General features: G+C 40.6%; 1 protein-coding gene across 1 annotated transcript; it reads left to right on the forward strand.

Annotated features, from left to right (window-relative positions):
• The first annotated feature begins 228 nt into the window (after positions 1–228).
• LOC103261948 (lymphotactin-like) lies at positions 229–9,621 on the forward strand. The gene is made up of 4 exons (XM_008059532.2): positions 229–291; positions 5,313–5,461; positions 8,330–8,444; positions 9,291–9,621. The coding sequence occupies exons 2-4, from the start codon at positions 5,401–5,403 to the stop codon at positions 9,457–9,459; spliced, it is 345 nt and encodes a 114-aa protein (XP_008057723.1). The 5' UTR covers positions 229–291; positions 5,313–5,400; the 3' UTR covers positions 9,460–9,621.
• The last annotated feature ends 11,372 nt before the right edge of the window (positions 9,622–20,993 follow it).

The raw sequence follows: 20,993 nt of genomic DNA on the forward strand, positions 1-20,993 counted from the left end.
ATTGAAAAATTCCACAAACGTGTTCTACAGAAGAATAAATCCTTACATGGATTACATATTATGTATGATGAAGTACAGAGTAATTTTTTCAGATGAATCAATGTATTCAGACCAGAAATTCATAAGAGAAAACACACTGAGCTTCCTTTACTTGCACCCCTCATGTTTCTGTTTCCTTCCCTCAACAGTGAATGCTTTCTCTCAAAAATGAATGTTCCCACTCCATTCTGTTGTCCTGGGTGTGTGAGCAGTGCTGATGTTCCAGAGGGCTAACACTTTGCAGGTGTAGAGGTTAGTGTCTGCATGCACATATGATGCTTACACACTCATGCAATTACACACTTATGTGCACTTGCATTCATTCTGGATTTATAAATTGAGCAGCTCTTTCATGTCAGGCATTGTGCTGGATTCTGAGGAAACAGCAATGAAAACAATTCTGGAAAAAGGCGGACAGTAAAAAAACCAACAAGTAGGTAGTTGTTATATTTGAGGGTGCTATGAGTGAAAACAGAACAGCAAAACAGATCAAATGATACCAGGATGGATGTGTGTATGCAGTTTTAAATTGGGTAATCAGAGAAAGTCATGATGAGAGAGCAGCCTTTGAACAAAGAATTGAAGGAGGTGAGGTAGCGAGCTAAGGTTATGTCTGAAGGAAGAGAGTATCGGGCAGAGGGAACAGTAAATGGAAAGGCTAAGAGGTAGAGGCATGGTTGACATGTCTGAGACATAGGGAGACCATATGACCACAGTGGAGAACAAGGGAAATAGAATAGCAGGAGGGGGTGTCAGAGAGTGAACAGGAGAGGAGCACATGATCATGGAGGCACTTGTAAGCCCTTGTAAAGACTTTGCATTTAACTCATAGAAATGGGAGCCATTGAAGGATTTTGTGGAGAGAAATGACATGACGTGACTTACATTTTGAATTGATCTCCTTGGCAGGCGTGGTAAGTTGAAAAGGGGCAAGAACCAGGAAGACCAGTTAGGAGGTAGTTGCATATATCCATGAATCCAGGTGAGAGGTAATGTTGACTTGGAGTAGGATTCTCTTTTGAAGACAGGGAACCAACAGTATTTGCTGAAAGGTTGGATATAACATCTATGAGAAAGAGAGGAGTCAAAGATGAAAGAAGTTCATTATGACTGGTGTTCCTCAACTGGTTGTTGTCCACCCATGTCCATCTGTCAGCTGCTTAAGCCCACTTTGCACTAAGTTCCTGCTTTCTTGTTTGTTATTTAGTTCTTCTCCACTAGAGACTTGAAGTATGTCTTGACGATCTGAAAGGGAACAATCCATTCTGAGAGTTTAACAGATTCTATTTCAATATGTTAAATAAAAATTCCACCATTGATCAAGTTGTCTATTCGATTGGAAACATGAGAAAGCCGCAGACACAATCTCTTGACTTTTATGTTTTTATTTTTAATTATTTATTTTCAAAAATTGACAGATGACATTGTATGTATTTAGTGTATACAACATGATGTTTTGAGATATTTACACATTGTGGAATGTCTACACCTAGTTAATTAGCATATGCCTTATCTTGCATAGCTATCATTTCTGTGGTGAGAACACTTAGTATCTACTCTAGCAGTTTTCATGCGGTATACTGCTTACTATAATCACCATACAAATAATAGATCTCTTATCTTATTCTTCCTGTGTAACTAAAATTTTATACCCTTTGACCAACTTTCCTCCACCACCACCCCAGCTCCTTATAAACACCATTCTATTCACATTTCTATGAGATTAACTTTTTTAGTGTGTGAGAACATGCAGCAATTTTCCTTCTGGCTTAGTTTACTTAACACAGCGGCCCCAAGGTTCACCTATGTTGTTGCAAATGACAGGATTTTCCCTTCTTTGTTGACTGAATAGTCTTCCATTGTGTATACATACCACACTTTCTTTATACATTCATTCATCTGCTGATGAACATTTAGGTAGACATCTTGACTGGTATGAACAATGCTGCAATAAACATGGGAGTGCAGATTTCGATTTCGTTCCTTTTGGATATATACTGTGGTGGGATTGCTGGATCCTGTGATAGCTCTGTTTTTAATTTTTGGAGGCACTTTCACATTGTTTTCCCTATTAACTGTGCTAATTTACATTCCCACCAGTAGCCAGAATGTGTGAGGGTTCCCCTGTCTCCATCCTCACCAATACTTGCTATTGTTGGTCTTTTTGATAATAACCTTTCAAACTGATATGAAGTGATATCTCATTATGGGTTTTTCTTGATGGGACTGAGTGTTTTTTCATGGACTTGTTGGCCATTTGTATGTCTTCTCTTGAGAAATGTCTATTCAGGTCTTTTGTCCTTTTAAAAAATAGGGTTATTTGTTTTCTTGCTATTGAGTTGCTTGTATGTCTTATATATTTTGGAATATAATCTATATATATCTTCCACATTCTACACACATATCATATATTCTCTATGTATCTTATATATTCTTATATACTTTTGGAAAATAATCTTTTATCAGATGTATGGTTGCAAATATTTTCTCCCATTCTGCAGGTTGTCTTCTCACTTGTCACTCTTGATTGTCTCGTTTGCTGTGCAGAAGCTTTTTAGTTTGATGAAATCCCATTTGTTTATTTTTGTTTGTTTCCTGTTCTTTTGGTATCTTATCCAAAATAATCATTTGCCCAGATCAATGTCATGGAGCATGGCTTGATGTTTTTAGTCGCTCATTTACACTTAATGCACAATTGCTGTAATTTTGCTTTTAAAAAAAATAATTTATTTACTTAAAAACCTTACTGAGCAATTACTACATACCAGACTCTCTGCTAGTGCCAGGGACCTGGAGATAACAAAGGCAATTCTCTACTTTCGAGAAGCCTGCCTTCTAGTGGGAGATATAGCAACGGAGTAGGTTAATACAGTGAGATTAGTGACAGTAGTGAGAACAAAGTTCTAAGGGAGCGTGAAGGATGGCACAATTTAATTTTATCTAAAGAATTCAGGAAAACGTACATACAGAGGAAGAGTTTGTAAGCAACTATGCAGGGAGCTGGCATGGGCGCTCCAGTAAAAGAAGCAGCATGTAGGGAGTATAAAAGAGGGTGGCACAGTGGTTGACTGCACGCATGTTTGTTCAGAATAGAAGTTTGGGAGTGTGTGAATGAATGGAGGAAAGGTAACTCTGAAAGGAAAAGCAGTGCTAGACCCTGAACATTCTTATACATGACAAGGAAAGATTTGAAGTGAATCCTGTAGGCAATGGGGGTTAGCAGAAGAGGTCCTCAGTAGGGAAATGGCATGATTAGAACGATGCTTTCGAGTGGTCACTCTGGCACTACTGTGGAGAATAGATTGGAAGAGAGGAGACCTTGAATTGGGAAACGAGTTGGTCTACTGCCATTGGCCCAACAAGGGATGATGGTGGCCCACATTGAACAGTGAGAAAAGAGAGAAGGAGACATCTTGGAAAGCTACTGAAAAGGCATACCTAGTCCAGTTCGGCTAAGAAAACCTTATGAGTGGATAGCAATGAGTCTAAGAGGATCCCCACATGTCTGTATTCGGGAATTGGATGGATAAGGACACATTACTTCATGTCAAGGAGTAATAGGAGGAAAGCAAATTTGAATGGAAGATGTGTCCAGAGTTTAAGGACTATGGCATAGAAAGGTAGAGATCACTAAGGAGCCATTCTGAAGTTTAAAAATGTATTCTCATACATTTGTATTTCTAACAGCAATGGCAAAACTTTTCACTATGCATGCGTTTAATAAATATATTTTATAGATACCTATGTACGATAAATAATCACCACTAACTGAGTACCAGAAAAGTTGCAGTTCAATCAATATACTCAAGTCCTACTGGGAACCTTGCAAATTAAAGGAAACAAACAAACAAAAAAAGAGCTATAAAGATGAGTGTATGGATTTCCCCAGTAATCCTACTCCTGGTTATTAAAGAGAAATGATTCAGTGTATATTAATGAAATTGACCTTGTAGATAGCATCTATATTAGTGGTCCCCACATTTTTGGCATCAGAAACCGATTTCATGGAAGACAATTGGATGGTTGGCAGAAGAATGTGCAGTCAGGCCTCACTGCTAATGTTAATTTGTATTTGCAGCCACTTCCTAGCACGAGCTTCGCTTCCTCAGCCCCACCTCAGATCATCAGGTATTTGATTCTCACAAGGAGCATGCAACTTAGGTCTCTCCTGTGTGCAGTTCACAATAGCGTTCCAACTCCTATGAGAGTCTAATGTTACTGCTGATCTGACAGGAAGCAGAGCTCAGGCAGTGATGTGAGTGATGGGGAGCAGTTGTAAATACAGATGAAGTTTGATCACTTGTCTGCTGCTCACGTCCTGCTGTGTAGCCGGTTCCTAATGGGCCACAGACCTGTGCTGGTCTGTGGTTCATGGGTTAAGGACCTCTGATCTATTTGACAATAAGTTGTAATAAAATGGTTTGATGTGCCTGTGTATATATTTCCCTCAAAGTAGAAACATGAAGATGAAAGAAATATGGAAAGATATTAAAATCGGTGTTAAAATATTGTTTATAATGATAACAATTATATGAACACATATATGCCAATAGAGTTCACTGGAAAAAAACATTAAAAACGAAAATTGTCAGAATGGTAAGATTATAGATAATTTTCTCTATCTTTTGTCCAAAATAAAGTAGGTATGGGAAATTTTTCAAAAGCTTTTTAAAAATGTGTATATTAATTTGCAATAAAGCAAACATATATGTATAGATATGTTCAAAACAATTATCTAATTGTGTCTTGAGTACCTGAGGAGACTGTTGTAAAGAAATGGAAGTAGTTTGAATGAAGGTAGAGGAGAGAAATGAGAAGAAAAGGAAGCAAAAGAATGAGAAGCTCAGTGTGGCAGCAGCATCTCTTTGTCCCTCTAGGGAGTCACAGAGTGACATTAGGGGCTCATGATCCATGGCTGTGGAATTCCCATGTCACGGTGGGTGTCACGTGAGGTAGGCGGCATGAACTGCAGTGACCACCCCACCTTGTTTCCTTTACACTGTTCCTGTGCTAGGCCATACAACCTTGGGGCTTGTCTACAGTGGAAGATCTGAATGTAGATTGGTGGTAGGAGTTAAGACAGCTACAGTTTCTTTTGTGTGTACATTTGGTTTCATTGACACATTAACCACAGGAGAAGAAGAAAATGCCACAAGGTGTGGGGTTAGTATGAACCGGGCAAAGGAACTTTTTTTTAAGAAGAAAAAAAGCATTAGTGCTACACAGACTTTCCACGATTCCATAGTCACCACGAAAGCCCCTTCTCACCACAGGAAGCACGCTGACCATTGGAGGAATAAAAGAGGCTTGTGAGGAACCCAGCCCTCACTCTCTCCCTGCACAGCTCACAGGACTTCAGCCATGAGACTTCTCATCCTGGCCTGCCTTGGCATCTGCTGTCTCACTGCATACGTCGTGGAAGGTAAGTTGAGAAGTGGTCTATGAGATAAGGAACAGGGACAGGAGGCAAGTGGGCACACGTTTGGGGTTTGACTCAGATTTTGAAGGGAGAAAACTGCTTTCCCAAGGTAAGCCTCAAATTTCCCATGTGCAAAAAAAGGAACGATGATTTCAACTATAGGGTACTTTGTAGACTCCCAAGACAGAGAGAACTTGGTTAGTATCTGGGTTCCTGCCTTTCCTAACTAGGTGATTCAGGATACATTTCTTAACCACTCAGGGCCTATGCTTATTTATCACTGAATTGAATATAATAATAGACATGCTCACCTAAGATTAAAGCTGAATAAATCTTATGATTGATTGATTGATTGAATCACATCAGATTTCCCTTTTTTGATTAATGTTAGCTATGGAATGGTGGTGATGATTATTAATGTATTTGCTGCTTTTGCCCACTTAATGTGGCTCTTGATAAATTTTCAGTCTTTGAGTGTTCAGTCATGCTGTGGGGATGCACTAGAGAATGACTGTTCTGAAACAAATCAATGTTTTCTATTTTAAAAAAACCAAAGATGACTGGAAGCTCATACTTTCATTTTCAGAAAATCAATATTACCTTCAAGTATGTGAGGGACTCAATTATAACTGCCATGAATGTTACTATTTATAAAAATGTTTTTGAAAATTTTGTAAGACATCATAAAATAATAAGTGTGAACAGGGAGATCAGCACCTTATACACAATTAAATAAACCTGCAAAACATAGCCAGGCGAGGTTCAGATAAACTCAAATGCTCAACTTTACCTGAGCATTCAACAGATATTTCTTTTTTTTTTGAGTTGGAATCTCACTCTGTCGCCCAGACTGGAGTGCAGTGGCCGCTCCCGGCCACCGCAGCCTTGACCTGCTGGGCTCCGGCAATCCTTCCGCCTCAGCCTTCCAAGTAGCTGGAACTACAGGCGAGCTACCACGCCAGGCTAATTTTTTTGATTTATTGTAGAGATTAGGTCTCGCCAAGTTGCCCAGGCAGGTCTCGAACCCACAGGCTCAGGCAATCCACTCACCTCAGCCTCCCAAAGCGCGGGATTACAGGCTGAGCCACTGAGCCCGGCTCAACAGATATTTCTTAATGGATTACTTTTCCTACTGGCTGGAGTGAATCTGTAGACTTATTTGTATTCTAATTTGCAGACTTATTACTTAGACTATAATATCATAACCTGATCATGGATGGCCAAGGGGGTCTGTAAAGAAAGGTGGCAAAGTCCTGAAACTCCGTGAAATCGTGGACAAAACAAAAACACCACTGGAACATAAACATTGACTGCCAGGGGAGGCCAAGTGCTGATCTGTGGCTGGTTTTTGGCTTGGACGACAGGTGTACCATTTGGCAGAAGCCGGGATCTGGGTGGGATAACGATACTGCTAGAGGCTGAGGAGAGCTGCAGACACTTGCCTCACATTCCCATGTTTGCTACTTGAAGGAGCTCTAAAGCCCCACTGTGCTCAGTTCCTTGTGTAAAACAGTGGGCAAAACAATCTCTGCTTTGACTCAACTCTGCAACTTGAGTGAAGTTGACTCCGTATGGAATAATACAGGCACACAGACACAGCTAAGAATAAGGAGAAGGTTTTATGGTTTACAGTACAGTGCAATAAGATTTTCTGGGTCTTGGGAGTCCATGTTAGATACTTCACAGAGAAAAACCTTGTTTCTTAAGTCGTGACAAAAACAGAAAAAAAAAAAAACCACCCCAGATTTTCCTCTTTCAAAGGCTTCAAAACAGCTCAGCATTAAAAACAAATTGGCAAAGGTAGCAGGTAAACATGTGCAGGCTGGCACTGAGAGTGATGGAAAGGGGCGGTAATGACAAAGAAAAGCAAAATCAGTGAATGCCTTTTGTTTAGTTCTCTGCTTTAAAAAATGCCTTCTGATAACAACAACACTACAGATAAAGATTGGTCATTATCAGTGGTTACTTTAAATGCCTTTTGAACTGCCTGTTTCTCCGAGAGCAAAGTCCAGTCTCTACAGCTAAGGAGAGTATCAGAACTTAGAAACTGTGATTAGATTTCGCCAAACCCTTAATAGTGTTAACTCTCCCAAGTTGTTTTCCCTTCTGCTACAAGAGATGGTTCTCTAAACTTAACAGCTTAATTCCCAGTGGGCCATTGCTATTGAGGATGAATACCTTAGGAACCACTCCCTTTATACTTCTCACATTTTACCATTTAAAATGAGAATTCCTTTCTTTAATTATTCAGTCAAAGGCCAGCTGCTTTCCCCTATTGAATACTGCCTTGCAATATTCAAGTTACTCTTTACCACATGACTCTTTGCTATCTCATTTAGAACACTGGAACATTCTTCCCTATTTGAAATCACCTTCTCTCTTGACCTGTTTGTTGCCTGACCCCCTCACTGGAAGATGTTTTCCATGAAAACAGGGACGATGTCTGCCTTAATTAGTGCTTTAAGCACGTGGGACTCAACAAGCACTCAGAAGATAGTTGATTGTATAAATGAATAAATTAATGAATGTCACTGGGGCATCTGCTAGCCATCACAGGTGTCTTGATGAAAATGGACACAGAGAGGGGATATCAGCTTGCTATTTTCTCTCAGTATTAAATTCCTGGAACATTACTATTGATTTACTTGTTTAATTAAACATGTACTGAGAATCTATAATGTGTAAGAAAGTAAGGATGCCAGTGAGTCATCTCCCCCCAAAAGGAGCAAAAGTCCTGATATTCTTATAACACTCTTAGAGTCATTTAACAGGTGATTGTTCCCATGAACTTGATAATTGTTTTATTGTTATTTGTATCATTTATATATAGTTTGCTTTATTTTTGTTCTCTCTGCTTTTTCTCTTCACCAGGTGTGGGAAGTGAAGTCCCAGATAAGAGTATCTGTGTGAGTCTAACTACCCAGCGACTGCCAGTCAACAGAATCAAGACCTACACCATCAAGGAGGGCTCCATGAAGGCAGTAATGTGAGTTTGTCTTTCTCAAAGCTGGGTTTGGTAGGTACAGAGAAGAATAGAAACATAGCAGATAGAAATGCTTCCCTTCTCAGGAAAAATAAGTCAGCATGGAGGAACACTTAGCCAATAGCCCTTTTATTTTTCCATATTAATCATGTAGCCCCACCAAATAGTAATTATTGAAAATATCTGGCCACCAAGTAAAGAATAAAAGTCCTCCTTTCTGACTTAACTTAGCAGAAGAGTCTGACTGGAAGCCAGAGGAGTACTGAGCCCAGCTCTGAGGGCAGGTTTGAGAGCTGGCTGGCCCAGGGTAGGATTTGCCTGCATAGCCACACTGGGGTGGGTATTTAGGGCTGGAGTTAGGCAGAGTGTCATACTTTATCAGTTGCTACATCTCAAGGAAAAGAGTCCTAGGTGGTGCCATCTCTTTCCAGGATCTCATATTTAGAAGTAGCAGCTCTTCCCAACACATAATTGCAACCTTCACCCTAAGAAATTAAAAACAGGAATCACCTTTGATCCAAAAAATAAGATGAGTATGTTTGAGGAGAATATGTAATAATGGAACTAGATGGCCTCAAATGTTCTTTGGTTATGACATTTGGTAGCACTGATGAGAAAAGGAGCCTATGAATCATGGTGAACAAAGAGACAGCATACGACTTGCGAAACTTTCTTCTTTATAACTAGATGGCAGAAGAAATGTGTTTATTTATGGTCTTGTGTTCCTGAAAGACTATTGCTCCCAGTAATTTCTGCACAAGATCTCTTCATGTCCAGTCTGATCTGAATTCCTAGTCCGGAGGCTTTGAAAACATGATTAATGTTGCCTATCTTTTGCTTGCATTGCAGTTTTATTACCAGACGTGGCCTAAAAGTCTGTGCTGATCCACAAGTCAACTGGGTGAAAGAAGCAGTCAAGAACATAGACAGCAAGTCCAACACCAGAAGAAACACAATCCAGACCAAGCCAACAGGAACCCAGCAGTCTACCAACACAACAGTGACCCTGAGGGGGTAGTGGTCTTCTGATAACCTGTTCCTTTGCTAGCCAGCCAGTTCTTTTCACTTTATAAGTCCATGGACTAAGTAGGTTATACGTACCTCTTCTGAACGTGCTGCATGAATCAAACTATTCTTTTGTATTTTTATTTTTTAATGTCTTGAATATTCATTTAGATGCTTTAATGAATAAATATTTATTATAAAGAACAGTTCCATAGTCTATTCATTGTATGCTGGGAAAGGTGATATATCATCTATGTTCTATTTCTTTCCTCACTGTACCTCTCTTTGATGGTATCCATTGGGGGCAGGAGGTCAGCCAGTGTTAACAGGGATGAAAGCTATAATCATCCCTCTTATGTTCCAGTTTGCAGTGGTTCTTTCTCCATGAATTTCCAGTTACAACTGTGAAGATGGCAACAATTCAAGATCTGTTTCAACTTACCTTTATAATAAAGTTCTATCTATAGAATAAGGGAGAAAAAAATCCAACTATCACTGAGTTGCCTTTCTGAGGGTCCACTGCTCAAAAAGTGCCTTCACTCAAGTTTCATCTCGAGTGAATTCTTTTACCCTTCTTGGTTTTATTTTGATCTCCTATCAAAGAAAAGACTCATCATTTCTTTCATTTGTCTGATTAGCAAAAGTTAGGTTTTGGGTGTAAAGAAACCTTAATCAAGTAAAAACCAACATCTTTTCAACTGGGCAATAATCTCATCGCTTGACTGTGATTTCTGTGGTTGCCATTACTCTAGTTATCATACAAGTTATGCTTTACTGCCCACATGCTTTTAATGCACCAAATACTGTCGCATGGAGCATTTCTTGATGTGATCACAGTTTGCAGTAAACTTTTAATTAAATGTTCATCTGGTCGCTCAACACCCCAGACCCATGCTTTCTCATTAAAGTGCTCATTTGTTTCATGCTACGGTTCTAAGTAGCTAATGACATATACAACTTGTTCTATCTGACTCTAAACAGGAAGAACTGACCTTATCTTGGTAGTTTTAAGTAAGGAGAAAAGTACCAGCTGCTGTCTAGTCCTGAGGGAACATGCAGTATCAATACTTTGCAGAGGGCACCTGAAGGAAGCTTGCTGGAATCAGCTAAATTCTAGTCATACATCTAGTGGAATTGAGCCGAAACCATTAAAAGTTGCCTCCTAGCAAAAGCTGGGTCTCCTATCCTGGTTCATTGCTATATGCCTACAATAATTTTCAAAGATTATTTTTAAAGAAAACAAGACATTAGTAAGAATAGAACTCTTACTTTATGAGAGGTGAAAAATAGCAAAGTCACAAAAGATGAATGAAATAGTTTCCTGGTTTAGCTATGTATTTGTGTTTCCCGAATGTCTCCCAGACTCTAGGGATTTACATGAGACAATAATAGGATGTGTGGAAGGATCTAGGCCATACTTGACTTTTTATTTTGTAAGACTGTTCTATTTTTTATAACAAATACTTAGCTTTATTTTTATGTAACTGGAACTATTTTCTCACTTTACAAACATTAACTCATTTAAACCTCAATTAACGAATGAGCTATTCATTAACTCATTTAGACTTTAATTAAAGAGAAAATAACTGAGGCCCCAAAAGATTAACTGGCTTTCTTAAGGTCCCTTGATCAGTGAGGGGTAGAGTTTGGATTTGAACTGTGGGAGCTTCAAGATGTTGATAACTATGTCACAGTGTCTTCCTCTCTTCAGAGGACAGTTCCCATAGACCATACCATATGTAAAGGATATGTAACGAGATTATTCAGAACTACATAATTATCTAACTTACCTACTTCATTATCTAACCTACCTACTTCATTCATTCCATAAATATTTACTGAGGGTCTATTATGTGCTAGAGACTGAAGATACAGCTGTAAGTAGAACAAAGTCCCTGCTTTCTCAGAGCTTACATTCTGGTAAAACCTTTCCTTGTCTCCCTTTCCTCGGGAACTGGAGCCTTCCTTTCATTTACTCACTCACCCAACATGCACTTATGGCATGCCTCTAGATGCTTTGCTGGGTGCTGGAATGCAGTGGTGAGACCTCCAGGTTCTCAACTCCCAGGAACTTGCATCAGTGGAATTGCACAAGTAGGCAGATATTTTCAACATGGTGCCGAAGGATGGCATGAAGGGTAGATGGTGATGGAAGTGGGAGCAAAAAGTGATGCTGGGGAAGCAGAGGAAATACCACGAAGGTCGCTGTCTGCCAGACCAGAGTAAGTACTTCGATTCAAAGGCTGTAGGGAATGACCCTGGGAGGAAGATGGAGTAGAGAGAGTGAGAGAGGAGCCAGGAAGCCAACTGGGAGGTGCCTCTGGACCTGTGACTTTCATGCTTGGCCTGATGTGGTGCAACACACTTTTCTTCATGACACTTTGTTGCTTAGTGAGAGGGAGCATTTTAGCTATGAATGACTGAAACAGTGGCAGTGTAGCTCACCGCACCTGCCAAAGGCCATGGGACATGTTTCTCTTCACCAATTTCCTTGACTGCAGGGAACCAGACTGGGATAGGGGAAAATAGCATGTATGAAAATCACTTTGTTATTTGCATTACTCATTAGCCAAGCTAAGGTTGGATCCCTGGGAGCAAAATTGGAGCCAATCACAGAGAGGAAAAAAAGAGGCAGGGTTGAAGAACAATAAACTTGGTATTGGTGGGATTCCAGATATCCACAGGCCAAGCCTTTTCTGATTTATTCAATGCCCTAAATGTCTGTTGAGCACCCACCTAGCATATGGACACAGTATCTCGTTTGTTGTCATGAAGCCCATGACAGTGGCCAGAGTCACCCCCACTTGGGCATTCCAGACGGCCCAGCTCAGGGGTCTCCTTGGAGACCTTTCTGAGTTTTCCAGCCCAGAGGAGGCCCTGCCAATGTGCCCACTTAGCCCCTAGGCCTGCCTCTATTATTGCTTGTATCACCTTGAAGTACCATTTTATCTGTGTCTATGTTCTGTTTTACGTAGTAGTGGGGTAAGCACTGTGACTTTGATGTCTACATACTTAGTGCCTGGGACGTTCTAGACTTCCAATAAGTTTTTGTTGATGTATGTTATCTTACATGTATCATAAAAAGTTAGGGAAATCCTGAAGAGAGGATACTTAAACCCACCCTGGGGAAGTTAGGAAAGCTCTGCAGAAGAGGTAACATAAAAAGTGTACATAAGAGGGAGTTTGCGAGGAAGAGAGCCCTGGGTGGGCACTGCTGCCACAGGGGCCCACATGAATGAAAGCACAGAAGCAGGGAACTCAAGGCCCATGGGGAACTGCCTCTTTCTGGGATGGGTGGGTTATGGAGCTTAGGGATCACAGAGGAAAGAGAGCTTGAGGCCAGATTGGGAAGGTCTGAGTACCACGACAGATTGGGATTTTATTTTATTTTATTTTATTTTATTTGAGCTGGGGGGGCATCTAGTTCTATTGCCTAGACTTGAGGGCAGTGGCATGATCATGGCTCACCGCAGCCTAGACCTCCTGGACTCTGGCAATCATCCCTCCCCAGCTAATTTGTTTTTAATTAGTTTATTTTTTGTAGACACAAAGTCTTCCTAAGTGGCCCAGGCTGGCGCTGAACTGCTGGGTTCAAGTAGTCTTCCCACCTTGGCATGAGCCACTGTGCCCAGCCAAGGGTAGGATTTTTAACAGATGGGCCCAGGAGCAACTTACTCAGATCTGGGGTGGAGAACAACAACTTGGAAGAATATGGAAAATGGTCGAGAGTGCTAAGGATCGTCAGGCTATCATTGCCTTGGTTCATGTTGGAAGAGTTGCCAGCCTGAGTCTTGTCACAGCAGTGGTAATTGGGTGAAGAGGCCAGATGGGGCTGGACCGGCCTGGTTGCTCACTGGGTATGAGAGTGAATGGCTAGAGGGCTTGAACCAGCTCCGAGGGGTCCTGTGTAAGGGACTGGGTAAGAAAGAGTACACCTGCTTGGTATGATTTTGGTCTAACTTCTGGTGTGGTTACTAATAAATCCTGAGAAAAGTTACAAGCACCTAGGAGAGGGAGGCAAGGAGGAAGGACCTGGAAAAGTGAAAAATTGGTTAGCAGCCTTCATACTCAAGTGATTCAGACAAAAACCCAATCTACATTTCTCTTCCCCCTGACAGTCAATCCTCTTACAAGAACGAGGTAAAAATAAGGCTGAATATCTGTGAAACTCTTCATGCCCCTTGGGGGAAAAAAGGTACGTATAAATGGAATACAGTATCCACTGGGTGAGTCACTGGCGTTATTTTAAAAGGGATTTGTCACACAGCAGTGGGAGGCAGAGAGAAGCAGAGAGATGAATCTGTAATGAGAGGAAAAGAGAAATGAGGCAAAAGAAAAGGCTTTAAGTGGGAATCAGGAGGGCCCAAGCATGGCTGAAAGGTGACGTTTGATGAGAGAGGGTAAAGAAGGAGGCCAAAGGGAGCTTTCTTTTTTCTTGGGAGCGGCTAGTAAAAATTGGGACAGAGCTGAGACTGGAAGGCCAGCGGAGTAACCTGGAGCTATTATTCCGGATAGGAAGGAAATTTAGAGGAATCTCGGCTAAGAAAAACTTCCTTCCCACCAAAGGAAATTTCAACCAAATACAAGTGATGTCTGTTGATTTACTGTCATGCTGTGCTGCCTAGAGTAATGGTGTATATAGTCTGCTGCCTCCTGAAACTGGTGATTTCTTTCATCGAGGTGGGATTGCCGAATGAGATACTTGGGAAGCAGTTTCACATTCTAAAAGACCACATGGTCGGACCGGGATGATCTTAATCAGAGTCACCAGATGCATGAAGGAAGAATTAATCTACTTTCTCTGAAGACAGGATGAAAGATTGTGCAGGTGGGGAGGTAGATGAGCAAACACTGTGTTGGCAAACTAATCTGTCACAGGTAGTGGGTGAAAGAGGGAGGGGTCATCATATGTGCACTCTCTCTTGGTCTGTCTCTCTGGGGTAGAAATGGTGCCATGGTTAGGAATTTCAGTTGTGTCTGGATTTGGCTTCATCACTTGCTATACAGGTGACACCCTGGAGAAATTTCTCAATTTCTCTGTGTTTCTGTTTGCCTCATCATGTATGTAACTGGAATAATATCAATAGTTCTGACCTCACAGCGTTATTGAGAGGGTTAAAGCACTTAAAATAGAGCCTGACACCATGGTATGGGCTCAATAAATGTTAGCTTTTATTACCCCAAGTCAATGAAGAAGATGGTGGCGAGATGGCGGGTGGAAGGAAAAAGGAAAAGGTACATCAGGCATCTTCAGGCTTTCCCGGTAGCTGAAAACTTACTGATTGAGGCCTTTGTCTTCATCATTTAGGCAACACAGGGTTTTTGTGTATTTTCCCAATAATTGCATATAACTAATCTAAATCATAGAGTGGTCTATGGAATACTTGTCCCACGAAAGCCTTCATTTAAAAATAGATTCTAAGGTCAAATGTATTTTAAAAATGATCAGCCACCCCACTCCTCTTAGAGGATCAATCATGTCAAAATCTCTAAGTACTGTGGAAAATATATCTGTTAAACCTCTCTTAGGTCATTATTTCCTTGGGTTATTTGAGCACAGAACCCCTTTCCATGTACCATTTATTAATATCCATGGAATACTGAGCACATATTCTTGAAAACAAAAATCCACTTAGATCCATAATCTTGAAAGAACAATGGTACAATCCACTAACAGCATAAACACAGAGGAATCTGTTTAGTGCCCTTCACTTCTGATGCCTCTGTAACTGCTAGAGACTGGAGTCCGTGTGTGTGTGTGTGTGTGTGTGTGTGTGTGTGTGTGTGTGTGTGTGTGTATGAATATGAGGCACTTATAGACTCCTTGATCCCTTTTGGGTGCTAATTAACCAGACCCAACTAGAACATCTATCAGCATTACATAAGATGCCACTGTAGGTATTCTTGGGCCAAACTAGAATCCTTGATGGATTGTAACTTTCCTTTCCCAGTGCCTTTGCTTGGGCTCTTCTTTGTGCCTGGAGAGCAATACTCTGCCTCCTCCTTCTTCCTTCTCCAATCATCAATGTCCATCTCAGATGTTACCTTTCCCAAGAAACTCTCCCTGTTCTTCCACCCAGAACTGATCTGTGGCTTTTATAAACCCCCAGGCAAATCTTCAGGTATTCTACCCTGAATTGTAGATATTTGTGAACTCCTCATCTGAAAATTTAAAAAAAATAGGAAGTTCTTGGTAGCAGGGACTGTGTCTTATTAATCTCTGTTTCTTTTTGTACCTATAACAGAGCTTTCCTCTAGACAGCATATAGTTGCTGAATTAGAACTATTAAAAGGAACATAAGACCAAGGCCCTGCCACTTACCTATTTAGATTGTAGTTGTAGAGAATCATACCTATACATGAAGATATAATGACAGTAGAAAGCAGAAGTCACTGCTAATTGCCTAGTGAATAGAATGAACTGAGAATGACAGTACATTTATTTCAAAAAATCAGCTCTTTATGGCTGCCATAAAGAAGGACAAATATATGGACTTTGCAGCAACTTGGATGGATTTGGAGTCAATCATACTCAGTGATTTATCACAGAAACACAGTTCTATATGTTCTCACTCATAAATGGACCTTGAACAATTATAATGCTATAAGAAAGCAATCGGCAGTAGTGGGAAGCTGTCAGGGGAGGGGCGGATGGGATTGGTGGTTGAGAGAAACTGCTAGGGGAGGTAGGGGCATACCTCATCAACAAGGGTACCTGCATGATCAATGTTTATGTACCTAACCCTGAAATGTATTCCACATATTTATAATTAAAAAAAAATCAGCTCTGATTGATTGGTAGTGGTTGCCTGACTTTTTGTGTTGGGTAAGATCCTGATGTTCCTGGCTCAGTGAGGTATGCTGTGATCAGTTATTGATGTCTGCCTTGTGCTATCAGCTGGCTAGTGGAAGTCTCACTTAAATTATTAGATGACTCTGATATGGTCCAGGGCATATAGAGCTAAGAGAAGGATCATGCCACTGTGGGATAACTAGGTTGGTCAGTGAAGTTTTGTGCCATGGACAAAGAGATTTTTACTAGGCCATGGAGGATGAGTAGAATTTAGAAGAAAAAGAAAATGGAAGAAGTGGTTTAAGGAAAAGGGTGTGGAGGTGGAAGACACCAAGATATTTGTGTTGATTATTTGATCAAGTTGCCTCTCTCGTTAGACTAAACCCCATGGAGGAAAGATCCATTATCTGGTCTATTCATGGCTGCATATCAACACCTGACAGAGGGCTTAGCACAAATATAAACACTTGGCAAATATGCACTGAGTACGGAGTGTGATCAGGAGCATTTAGATAATAATTATGTAGGAACAAAGAATGGAGGAGAGGTGATAGATGAATGAAATGGTGAGTCAGGGAAGGATTCTTGAGGTTGAAGAATTAGCTTTATCTTGTAGGCATTTTGAAGAGTTTAAAGGTTTTAGGGAATGCCTTGAGTTCCATTGAGATGTCAGTGGTATTGGAGTAATTTATCTCATAGTTGAATTAATATAGTTCATTTAGAACCATTTTCTATGATCAGCTTCATCACAGAGTCACATACCTGTGGCCACACCAGTAGGAAAGGTGAGTAGTAACAAGTCACAGATGACCAGGGGAATCTCTGGAGCTGTTTAACTGAAGTTGAAAATCCTGGGTCCCTCAGGGGATCCATGTCACAGACAAGCAGGCCATTTGCCAGTTGACTGCAGACCCAAGACACACAGTCATGAGTAGAGAAACCTGTAGCACAAACTGCCTTCTCTACTCCTAATGGCACTGTGATTGCAGCTCCATGTTAGAAGGTTCAATTTGTACCTCAAGAGCTGTACTGTCAGGCCTTGAAGCATGTCTACATTAAGTGGGTTGAGGGGAAGAGTGGTTATTTATTCATGTCATTAACTTTGCACATGGGTTGAATACAGGCCCTAGTGTTTATTTTATTTTTTTATTATAAGCAGAGTAGGCAAACTGATGAGGGTAGTATCATGATTGCTTTAATCATTTTTCTGTTCATTTTTCTCCCTTCATTGGGATTCCCTAACTTATTACTTCATGGCAGCATTAAAATCTTGTGGCATGTTTGGAAGGCATAGTCTTGGGTCTTGAGGAAGCAGAATTACTTAAATATTTCAATGGACAACAGCAGAGTAACCTAAGAGTTGGATTGGTTACATGTTGTTGATACCAACAATACTTTGATATTTGCCAAAGAAACTGTGCTTTAAATGTTTGAATTAGAACTTACATTTACATGATTGAATGTGAATATACTATAAAAGTTTATATTTCAAATAATAGATTTGTAATATTTAGTAAAGAAGACAATGGAGATGAACATTAAATTCACAAGTGAGTTGCTTAGTACAGTTGAGATTTTGGTCCTAAATCTGGGTGCTGTTTACAAAAGTGTGTTCAGGTTATGAAAATTCATCTATTTGTAACTTATATAATATGTACTTTCTGATATGTGTTTTATACCTCAGTAAAAAGTTGAAAGGGATTCATAGCTTAGTTCACTCTCTTTTTCATCATGTTTAAGGCTGGCATTCATGAAGAACACAGAAGAGCTAACTTTGACAAAATTGAGAGTTAGCCAAGTTTTAAAGGGTTTAAAGATGGAAGATTTAGGGTTGTAATAAATGGAGGAAGGTAGCTGATTTCTAGTCACATTCAGTTTGAAAAATTAATTTTTTGAAGTTGATATCATCTTGATCATAATCACCTATGTGATTCCAGTAACAAATAGCATTGTAGGTAAAGATTAAAGATTAGAGGTTTGGAAAGTTTTCTTCCCTCTATCCAATGAAGTATTTCTCCATCTATCTTGTCAAATTGTGGGAAGCACAACCTAGAAGCAAAGGAACAGTGTGTACAAATGAAGAGATCCCAGTGTACCCTGTGGGCACATCATCTTGATAACCTGAAAATAAGAAAACCACAAAATGCACCTGTTTTTTTTTTTTTTTTTTTTGGTGAGTTGGAGTCTCACTCTGTCGCCCAGACTGGAGTGCAGTGGCTGCTCCCGGCCACCGCAGCCTCGACCTGCTGGGCTCCGGTGATCCTTCCGCCTCAGCCTTCCAAGTAGCCGGAATTACAGGCATGCGCTACCACACCCGGCTGATTTTTTGATTTATTGTAGAGATGAGGTCTCGCTGCCCAGGCGGGTCTCGAACCCGCAGGCTCAGGCAATCCACTCACCGCAGCCTCCCAAAGGCGCGGGATTACAGGCTGAGCCACCGGAGCCCGGCTTAATGCACCTGTTTATACGTGTCCTGTTTTAGAACATTTCCACGTGCATCAATTCACTAAAACTTCACAGCAAAAAGCAGGTGAGATGACATAGCAAGGGCTGGAACTGTTGCAGTGTTTACAAATAAAGACAAAAAGAAGTGAGCAACTTATCCCTGGCCACAGAGCCAAGGTGAAAACTCAGCTGGAATTCCTGGAAGGTTCTAGTCCAGTTCTTTCTTTTGTGTTCTTTAAATATTCTGCATTGAGTATTTATTATTTTTATCATTAGAAAAGATGCAAATAAAATTTGGTCAACAGAACACACCACAGACCCCTTTCCTGAGTGTCCATTCTGTACAAAGCAGAGCCCTGGGTGCATGAACAGTGGAGACCATCGATAAGGCGTTTCTCATTGATTTGTGATCTCTTCTTCCCGCCGGGTTCTTAGCTTTCTCAGAAACTGGATAGGGTAGGATTGACTAACTGTAAGCAAAACTACAGTGACTCATGCACTATATTTTGTCTCTCTGGTAAGCCCTCTATTTGAAGCTCTGATGACCCGAATATGCAAAGATGTCAAAAGTGTCATGAGGGGAGGAAAATTATCCTCAATTAGTACAACCTAACCCAGAGTCTGAGTAGCCTGGGGTTATCCACAAGGAAAATGTGAAGATAAATGATTTCTAATTCCAGCTGTTATCAAGTAAATGTGATTCGTTGTCTTATGTGCAAATAGAGTATTTCTCTCATCCTCTTGTTGAAGAGGGATGCTTGAGTGATACCAGGGCTTGAACGCCATGCCCTTGACTATTGTTTCCAACAGGCTTCATAGCAGACAGACTCTGAGATGTCTTGGGGGAGGAACCATAAAGATCCCATAAGAATTTTCTTCAAGGAATTTAAAACTGTTGTAAAGATAGCTGCAGATGAAGAACAGAAAGGCTTAGCTTTTTTTGGTGGCTGCCCTGAGTTGTTACACAACAGCAAGCCTGAAATATAGAATCCGTTTCTTACCCATCAGCCATGACGATGTCATGGTCTTGTTTTTCTTTTTGAGTTGGAGTTTCACTCCGTCTCCCAGGCTGGAGTGCAGTGGCACACTCACGGCCACCTGACAATCCTTCTGCCTCAGCCTTCCAAGTAGCCGGAACTACAGGCACACACTACCACGCCCAGCTAATTTTTGATTTATTGTAGAGACGAGGTCTTGCCAAGTTGCCCTGGCTGGCATGATGTATTTTTTTTTTAAGCTTCATGTTAGGTCTGTGCTGAGCTCTGCCTGGGGTTGGGATTGGTTGGCTGTATGATACTCACTCTCACCTCCGCTAGTAACCATAGTGATGACTTTCAGCCTCAGCTCCATCCTCTCATCCCTTACCTTCTGGTACTCAGGAGAGGAGACTAGGGAGAATATCTTTGATTGTCTTTCTGAGTAAGTGGCATGGTTCTTGGAAGCAGTACCATCTTTTATATAGCACCATCTCTTTATATGCAGAACTTAGCAAAAGCATAGTGTAATGTCAGAGCACATTAGTAGAGTCCCGAATGTGTTTTGGAGAGGTGGATCATGCTGCCACTGCCCTGTCCTTTTTGTTCCCTTCTTTCTCCCTGGCACTAATATGCTACAGTGTCCTGGGGTCATAGCTCTGTCCATAAGTACATGTGTTTGTGGGAAAAGTTTTTAAAATATGAAGGAAGAGATAGAAAAAAGGAAACGAAAAACAGAGTCTTCTTGACATTGAGATGAGCTTTAATGTAAATAAGCATTTTATTCTTTTCTTGATTACATTTTGTGTGTACAGCTTTTGAGCAAAAACACAATTTCAAAGGTGTAGATATCCACTGATTGCACAAATAAATCATATAAATTGCTGTGAAGATTTGTAATATATTATGCTCTGGAAGAAGAAAGAGATTGTGGTGGATTGGTGTCATCCATCTTAAATATTCCTACCCTTCTAATCTTGATATTAAATTGGATTTATGTAAGTGCTTGGAATTTTTAATTTTTCTGAAATGTGTTTATTTCAGATTATAGGATAACAGGATTGGCTTCTTTACAGGATGAAACAAGTGTGTGAGGAAGTCAACATATTGCAAATATATCTCTTATTTTTGTACTACCCAGATTTTGCTGATGCATTGACAAATTCAAATCATGACCATTTACTCTGATTTAAGAGGAACAGGATAAACAAAAGCTTGTTCAGTGGTCTGGCTTCACTGATTTTCTTGGCACATGTTCTTGGTGCTGTACACATGGGACTTGGTGCAGTGAGTGGGACTCCACAACATTGGAGTCAGACAGCCTGTGACCTTATA

Source organism: Carlito syrichta, unplaced genomic scaffold (genome assembly GCF_000164805.1).
Source record: "Carlito syrichta isolate Samal-C Ts95f unplaced genomic scaffold, Tarsius_syrichta-2.0.1 Scaffold304240, whole genome shotgun sequence".
NCBI classification, from domain to species: Eukaryota; Metazoa; Chordata; class Mammalia; order Primates; family Tarsiidae; genus Carlito; species Carlito syrichta.